This window comes from Protomyctophum parallelum (assembly GCF_964188405.1).
Source record: "Protomyctophum parallelum genome assembly, chromosome: 12".
NCBI lineage: Eukaryota > Metazoa > Chordata > Actinopteri > Myctophiformes > Myctophidae > Protomyctophum > Protomyctophum parallelum.
In genome coordinates, this window is record NC_139712.1 from 35,202,033 (window position 1) to 35,210,125 (window position 8,093).

The following is an 8,093-nucleotide window of genomic DNA, read 5'->3' on the forward strand; positions in this document are numbered from 1 at the left end:
AAGGGTACCCAAATATTTTAGGCAGCGACACCCCAAAATAATCACATATACCACAATAATAACTTTGCATAATATAATTGATTGCAGATGACAATGTTAATATTGTCCACCAGCAGTGGTTCCCTATGATGACACAAATAGTCTCCTTTGTGTCTCCATAGGGAGTATACGTATAGGGAGCATAGCCATCACATTATTGGCTTAGGAATGTGACAAAAACAAACAATATCCATGAATTCAAGTCTCCACGCGGTGAGTAATCGACTTAGATTTTTGTATTTGTATTTTTTATTCTTACTTTACAGAGAAGCATAACGTTTCATAAAGGAATATTTTACATTGGTGACCTGTTTTCCTAGTTCTCTTTCTATTTCTATCATGTTGACCTTTAATAAAAAATAAAAATAAATCATGGCATTTATTTTCCTTTTAGTTTTTACGACTGTAAACCAAGTCCCCAGAACGGCTGACCGACGTTGAAGCCGCCGAGCCTACTGGTCAAAGCTGGACCTGCAGTCGGGCCCCTGCATTCAGCACGAGGTAACCCCACCTCCCAGCCCACGCAGCTGGGGTTCAACATTGAGCGCTCCTTTCCACTTCCACACATTTTCCAACCAAAATCTTCCTTGGCAAATGCAGAAGTAGAGCATTCTTCCGGGTGCTTCAAAACGCCACCGAGCAACTTCCATTGAAATGAATAGCGGGGGGAGTGGGGCTGTCGCTCCTGGTCCGCTCTCTATCCTTTATAACTCTATGCTGTAAACCCGTAATGTGACGATAAAGCTGAGGTTGGAAGGTCACAGTTCAGAGGTCAGAATTCAAAGGCACAGCTGGTCTGGTGGTGACACCTGAAGAAAGCAGAGACAGTCACAATTAAAGTCGTCATAATCATATAGCATATCTACAAGCTCAAAGCGTGTCTCACAAGTCTGAAAGTTATTAAATATCAACGTTATCTGTCATATATGCCGTGTGCACAATTATTTAAGCAACAATTCATCGTCAGGTAAAATGTCATAGCCCTACATAGGTTAAATAAATGGTGGAATGATGGTGATACTGTGGGAAGTAGAGTGAGTCCACCTACCAGCGGTTGAGTAACACTAGAAGTGTATTGTTGGATGGATGAAGACTGGAAGACCAGACGCTGAAATGGACTGTACTGGACCAGGAGCCTGGAACGATCAAACGGTCCTTATCAGTATTGATTGATTGATGCACTCATTCATTCATTTTATTGACCAAGGAAAGCATAGTGTACATGGCCATATAAAAGTGTTTCTGCGTTATCTGTCCAAGGATAAAACACAAAAAGGCAGGGGGGTGGGAGGGAGGGGGGGATTAACAGAGATGTGTTATTTGTGTTTCTCATAAAAAAAAGCTGCAGAGGAAAAATAACTGGAAGTTCGCAACACATATGCAGTAAAATAAAAGGTACCTAGTCAAGGCACATAGTTTTAGTCTACAAAATTAACACTAATACACGTTAATATGTGACTGTGTACATGCAAGTGTGATAGTCTCTCCTCCACTCTGAGGTAATAAAATAATCGGGGAAAAGATGTGTCCTGGTGGAGTTAAAGGATATTTAGGGAGTAATCAAAATTGCACTGGACAACTTTCCCTGACAACTATAAGAGCACTGGACAAAAGACATTTTGCATTCTTCTTTTCCTTTCGGCTTTTCACTTCAGGGGTCACCACAGCGAATCATCTGCCTCCATCTAACCCCGTCCTCCGCCTACTCTTCTCTCACACCAACTAACTTCATGTCCTCTTTCACTAAATCCATAAATCTTCTCTTTGGTCTACCTCTAGTCTAGGCCTCGTTCCAACCTCAACATCCTTCTACCGATATACTCACCATCCTCGTACGTGTCCAAACCATCTCTCTGGCTTTATCTCCAAAACATCTGACATGCGCTGTCCCTCTCATGTACTCGTTCCTGATCCTATCCAACCTCAACATTTTCTTAGTCTCTGCTACCTTCAGCTCTGCTTCCTGTCTTTTCCTCAGTGCGACTGTCTCTAAACCATACAATATAGCTGCTGGTCTCACCACCGTCTTGCACACCTTCCCTTTCATTATTGCTGATACTTTGCTATCACACATCACACCTGACACCATTCCTGCTTGCACTTGTTTCTTCACCACTTTTCCACACTCTCCATTGCTCTGAAATGTTGGCCCGGATCAAATGATGAAATGGTGTATGAAGCACCTACCACCAGTGGTTGGTGGTCAGTGGATCCAGGCTCTTTGGGGGACAGTGGGGCAGAGTGTCCATGTGATGAACTAGGATGAGCTGAAGTGGAAGGTTGAGTGGTGTCCTGGAACTGAACCAAGGACATGTTGAAATGACATGAAAACACAGAGCTAGTTGCCTTACATCCCATATGCTGGAGGGAATATTTCAAACTTTTTTTCGTCGATTATGATGAAAGAAAAACATTTATTTTATTTTATTTTCAAATACAATTGCGAAAATAAGAAGCTGTTTTTTGCAAGTCACCATTGTTCAACCAAATATAAGTGGTTAATCAGACTAACCAATTTAGTTGATTATTTAAAAACAAAAACAACGTTTTTACAAGTTTAAATTCTATGCTTCCTGAATATTCGAGAAACCTACATGAGCAAGTTTAAGTGGGTAATTGCTTGGTTCTAAATATTAGTTTTTTTTTCTTGCTACTTACATCAGTGAAAGATACAGCTCCTCCTGCTGCTGCTGCTTCACTGAGCGGAGCAGAGTTGTTCCTCCTGCTTTTGTTCTTGTGCTTCCTCACACACACACAGCAGACCACCAGCACCAATAACACGACCACGGCAACGCAAATACTGATGTAAGTCTCATGAGAAGAGCCTGTAAGAACAACAAGAAGATCAGGTCAATGTTACGAGAGGAATACAATTGACAGTTAAGGCATTTATCAGGCGCTCTTATCCAGAGAGACTTACAATGCAAGGTAAGCATAATACATCAAATGCAGAGTGTGTGCAGTCGTAGTGCCTCTGTAAACTAGGATCACAGGTAAACCAAGAAACTAATGTCTGTCTAAATAACATGGAATAATAGCCACGTGTGTGGGGGACATGATGTTAGCCACTTAAGCCAGACATCTTGTATAGTAGGACAAACAATTATTTTTGATGTTTTTAGTAGTAGTAGTAGTAGTAGTTTTTTTAGTAGTAGTAAAAAACTCTACCAACCAACAGTTAAGGACCAACAAGGACCAGCATCACTCACCTTCAGGTGTATCCAGCTCCACCACCAGAGCCAGGTTGCCCTGCTGGTCTCTAATCTCTAGGAGACCAGCGTCAGACGGCTGCACGTCTGTGATCCTGATATGAAGCTGGCCCGTGGTGGACCTCGACATTGACATTCTACCGTCAAACACCCACTCCCAGTCTAACACCATCTCGCCACTCGTCATCAGCACCCTTGTTGCGCCTCCATAATGTGGGGTGAAGGTCATGCCCGACACATCAGATTCAATTTCTAAGCTGAAGAGGAACTCCTCGCCATTTAATGTGTCAAAATATTCGTACATCTCTGTATACGAAACAAGAGAAACAAGAGGTTATGTATTACAATAACTTCACAATACAATAATTTCACAGTGGATAAAAAAAGTCAAGATGAAACGCATAAAGATTCTGTACACACCAAGAGCATTTATTTTATATGATTATTATTATTATCTTGAAAACAAATGCTATTTTTTCTTTTTTTAAATAAACACAATGGGGGTCCCTGGCACCGATATTTACTTCTGCGCTGCTTACGGAACTCGCCTATCGGCTCATTCCTGCAGCAACGCAAGCGTGCCATTAATGACGGTAAAGCATACCTTCTCGTGTAATATTGCTTCATTCATTTGGTGGTCCTTGACATTGAAAATGTTTGAGAACCACTGGTCAAATCTCATCACACTGCCAGTGTGAATAAAAGGACCGTTATCTGTTAATGAATCCTAACCTTCAACTACCACCTTTCTTCTGAAAGCAAGTTCCCCGTTCTTGTCCCTGAACGTGTAGTAGCCACTGTGCTCAGACTGTGTGGTGTGCTCAATCGTCCACTTGTTGCCCACCAGCCTTCCCATGCGCCCCACAGCGGCTTGTGGGTTGCCGGTGCGATTCCACAGTAGCATTGCTGGCTCATCGGAGTACCATTGACGGGCGAAGTAGAGGGCATACGCATGGTAGAAATAAGGATATGAGAAGCTGTAGGTGTCTCCATATTTCCAAATTACTTCTTCTGCACAATCTGCACGCACGCACGCACACAGGGGGAAGAACGTGATTGGTACCCAAAATATAATATATAATGTCAGAGTTTGAGGCAAATTAATTTAACTTGATTCCAAATATTGTTAATTAATAATTTACAATTTGAGTTTGCATTCCACTTACCTAACTTTATGCATTCAAGTGGTAAACATCATGTTTATAATTGTGAAACACTCCATATTTAGCACAATGCAATGTGTCTCATCAGATTGTGCATGGATGTATTCTTTTCGGCACTTTTTGACAAAAAGGCTTAAAACAGGCACAGCTAAATGACCTACAATGTGTATGCATGAAATATTATTTTATAATAAACTATAATGTCCCTGGATTGAAGCATCCATCAGCCTCACCTATGATCTCCAGTGTCAGGACGTCTGTTAAGATGCCGTCCATCAGGACAGAAAACCTTCCGTCATCTTTCTCCGTCACGTTGTGTACTTTGAATTTAGAATTAGTGAAATTGTAGTGTGGGTCCAATACCTGCATGGGGGACAACACAAACACATATGGAAGAAGGTCCCAGGTTCAATTCCCAGCTCCGGCAATGTGTAGAGGTGTCCCTGAGCAAGAGACTTAACCCATTTAGACCGGAGGACGATTCTACTACTTCTTCTAAATCCTGAGAGTTTTCTGAAAAACCCATGTTTCTATGTCAGTCGTTGTCAAACATTTTTATGTCAAGGACCTCCAAAAATATATGTAATTGGCAGGCGACCCCCAATCTGACCGTCCAGAAGCAAAGATTTCAGTTAAAAATGTTCGCTCTGAAAGAATATATACCGGTAAGATTTGCACCACATTTTCACTATTTTACAAAAATAGCAGATCTACAAGCTCATATGAGCTTGTAGATGAATGAATATCTGAAAATTCAGATATGTTACTCACCACTCCGTTGTCAGACACCTGTATCCTCTGGCTGCCAGGTCGACTTGGAGTGAAGAACATGGTCAGATTGTTGCTGAGGATGTACCCCATGATCCCACGATTGTAGGTGTAACCCATGTCAAACCAGCCCGTGGTCAAAGCACTCCCATAGCATACTTCTATTGTTGTTCCATATGAGACTTAGAAACAAGAGACATGTCATAGGTAAGATACGTGATTAAACTATATGATCATAAACAAAGGTCATTTAATAAATTACAAAAAATATATACATTACAATAAAAACAAGTGCTTCACTATCTTTCCCTACTAGAGAAATTGTACCTTCTATCGGGGAACCATTTTTAATAGCATGCTTTAGTCTGCTGCTTAAAGGACCTCAGATTGGTTTTCAGTTTGACACAGTTTTATTTTTTATTTTTCAGGGCTGTTTCACTGTAGCTCCTATATGCAAGTAAATACTCCCTTGCCAACTTTACATTCAAAAATAGGAATAGCCAATTTGCTGGCTCTGGTGAAAAAACTGTAAAATTCCCTTAGTAAAGAAATTCTTATAAAATAATATGGGGATGGACTACACCAAATATGATCTTTAGGGCACGGTCACGTTGCACTTTCATTCTACAAATAAGGGCAGATTCTGCCAATGCATTCCAATGGGAATGGAGCAGTATGCTGCCATTTGCGGATTTCTGAAGAAAAAAAAAGAAAAGAAAAATAAAGGATTGGCAGAATCTACCCTTATAGGTAGAATATATAAATGTTCTTCTGAGACAATCTGGGAACCCATCGGCAAAAAAAGGAAAAATATCTGTCTTGAGAGATTCATTCTGAGCTGTCTGTAGTTGTTTTTGAGGAGTTTGTAGGCCCTCAAATAAAGATTGTAACATGCAAAATGAAAATAGTACAAAATAAGAGATTTGGCACCACTAGTAGTTTAGTCTTCCTATCTAAGAATGTCAGTGGCAAAAACATGTAAACCAGCTGCCCATGACTCCTCATATCTTAATGTATTAATATTAATCAAATAGAAGATTGGGAATATACATGTCGTGTCATGCCTGATTTATACTTCCATTATTACTGTGATTGATGCACACACATCGCTTAATATAGGCTACTGTTACAAACACTGTCATAGAGTGAAGTGAAGTATTTGATACCAAATGATGTGCCTTCCTCTTTGTAATGAAGTATCAATGAGACAAATAAGAATAATGTGATGAGTTCATATGCATGAGGTGTTTCGTGAATCGATCGTGACTTAATTCCAGAATGAATGCATTCAGAGACCACTGTCTTGTACCTATATATACAGGTCTACGTGTTGTGAATCTTGTGATTATTTTCGAAAACTTTCTAGTTTCCTCCAAAACTGTTACCTGGTTTGACCTCGGACTAGCCCCAAAAGCAGAACCCAATGGTACTGAAGTTTCTGACATATTTTAGTTCGGATTGGGCTGACCCAGGGGGTTCCGAGAGGGGCTAACCTCGGACGAGTCCTCCTCCTCCACGACCATCACGGTTTCTATTATAATATAATACTAATCCGCAGTCCAGGTACATATTATGTACCTGGACTGCGGATTAGTAAAGTTCAGAGCTGCTCATTAAAATTAGGAAGCGAAATAAAGTTAAATGTGATTTTATTGTTGTAGGCTATATATGTAGATGAAATCAAACGACGTACTTACCACCAGCAAAACAACTCAGAATCACGATCAAAAAATTAAAAAAACGGAACATTGTCGTACATAGGCTGGAGAGAGACAATAATAAGCTCCAGATGAGTTCATTTTACTTCATAAACAAAAAATCGAAAAGATTTTTTGACATTGTCAGGCAGCTGACAGTAGAAACACGTAAACAAACCTCCACCCCCCACTTCCTTTCGGTCAGAGGAGCTATACTAGACATCACATGTAGTGTTTGCTGCTGGACACTAGGTGGCGTCCAAACATCAGTTTTCAGTTCGGGGTTCACTCATTAAAACGACCCACTCAAACGCATGTCCTGAACACAGTTGGAATACAGATATTATATTGGTACTTGGAAGGCTAATATGGAAATTATTTACCATATATAAATACATGTATTACTACTAATACTTAGTGAATGAAGTCAATCATCATGCAACAAATTCCCTTATTGCCTACTTTGTTGCAGCCCTCCAGTTCTGACTGTCAATCTTTCTCCTGACAAGCGTGATAATCACCATAACGTGATAATTCACATTAAATCTATATTATTTTTAATATATGAAATATGTCAAAGTTCATCAATATACAGTAGGCCTATAAGCATAATCTACAAGTGCTTATAGTGATAAACAACCGGTTAAATACAGTATATGTACACCTTGGCAAGCCTATTGAATAGTTTGAGTTTTTACACTAGATCAGTTTTTATACTATATCTTTATCAAATATGAGTTAAACTATTTAGTTGTCCGTACAACTGAGGTACGAGCAGCAGATTATATACAAAATACATACAAAACGAGGTGCAAATAACAGTTCTGGCACGTGGATATATATATATATATATATATATATATTTCATCATATATTTTTTTACAAGGTGATTTAAAAAAAAATCTTAACATTCTTCTAAAAACATATGTTGCTATATCAGTGGTTCTCAAACTTTTTGATGTCAAGGACCCCCCAAATGATATGTATTTGGCCACCGACCGAAAGTAGAACATTTTCTATTTAAAAAATATATTGAAATATTTGCAAGGATTCTCACGACTTTTCAAAAATAGGCATGGCACAAAGTCATGCGCTATGAGCTTGTCTATCTGCTATTTTTAAATAGCCAACCAATGTGCTGTTTTTATAGCAAAAACTGAAAATGACACAGAGGCTTTCCCGGTCTTAATGGACCAAAGGCTTTCATAGTTGTCTTT

At 39.5% G+C, this 8,093-nt stretch overlaps 1 protein-coding gene across 1 annotated transcript; it reads right to left on the bottom strand.

The window, feature by feature from the left end:
* Positions 1 to 346: 346 nt before the first annotated feature.
* On the bottom strand, positions 347 to 6,698 carry LOC310867772 (uncharacterized protein). Its single transcript, XM_083777898.1, has 10 exons — positions 6,673 to 6,698; positions 6,565 to 6,574; positions 5,183 to 5,361; positions 4,645 to 4,774; positions 3,981 to 4,268; positions 3,249 to 3,554; positions 2,698 to 2,864; positions 2,227 to 2,337; positions 1,088 to 1,175; positions 347 to 848 (listed from the first exon to the last, which is right to left on the bottom strand). Exons 3-9 carry the CDS (start codon positions 5,297 to 5,299, stop codon positions 1,104 to 1,106), a joined length of 1,191 nt encoding a protein of 396 aa, XP_083634024.1. The 5' UTR covers positions 5,300 to 5,361; positions 6,565 to 6,574; positions 6,673 to 6,698; the 3' UTR covers positions 347 to 848; positions 1,088 to 1,103.
* Between the last annotated feature and the right edge of the window lie 1,395 nt (positions 6,699 to 8,093).

Coding starts and splice junctions, on each gene's coding strand:
- LOC310867772 (XM_083777898.1), bottom strand. CDS start 5,299: ATGGGTTACACCTACAATCGTGGGATCATGGGGTACATCCTCAGCAAC. Junction 4,775..5,182: donor AGGTGTCTGACAACGGAGTG/GTGAGTAACATA, acceptor TCCCCCATGCAG/GTATTGGACCCACACTACAA. Junction 3,555..3,980: donor AAGAAAGGTGGTAGTTGAAG/GTTAGGATTCAT, acceptor TTTCGTATACAG/AGATGTACGAATATTTTGAC.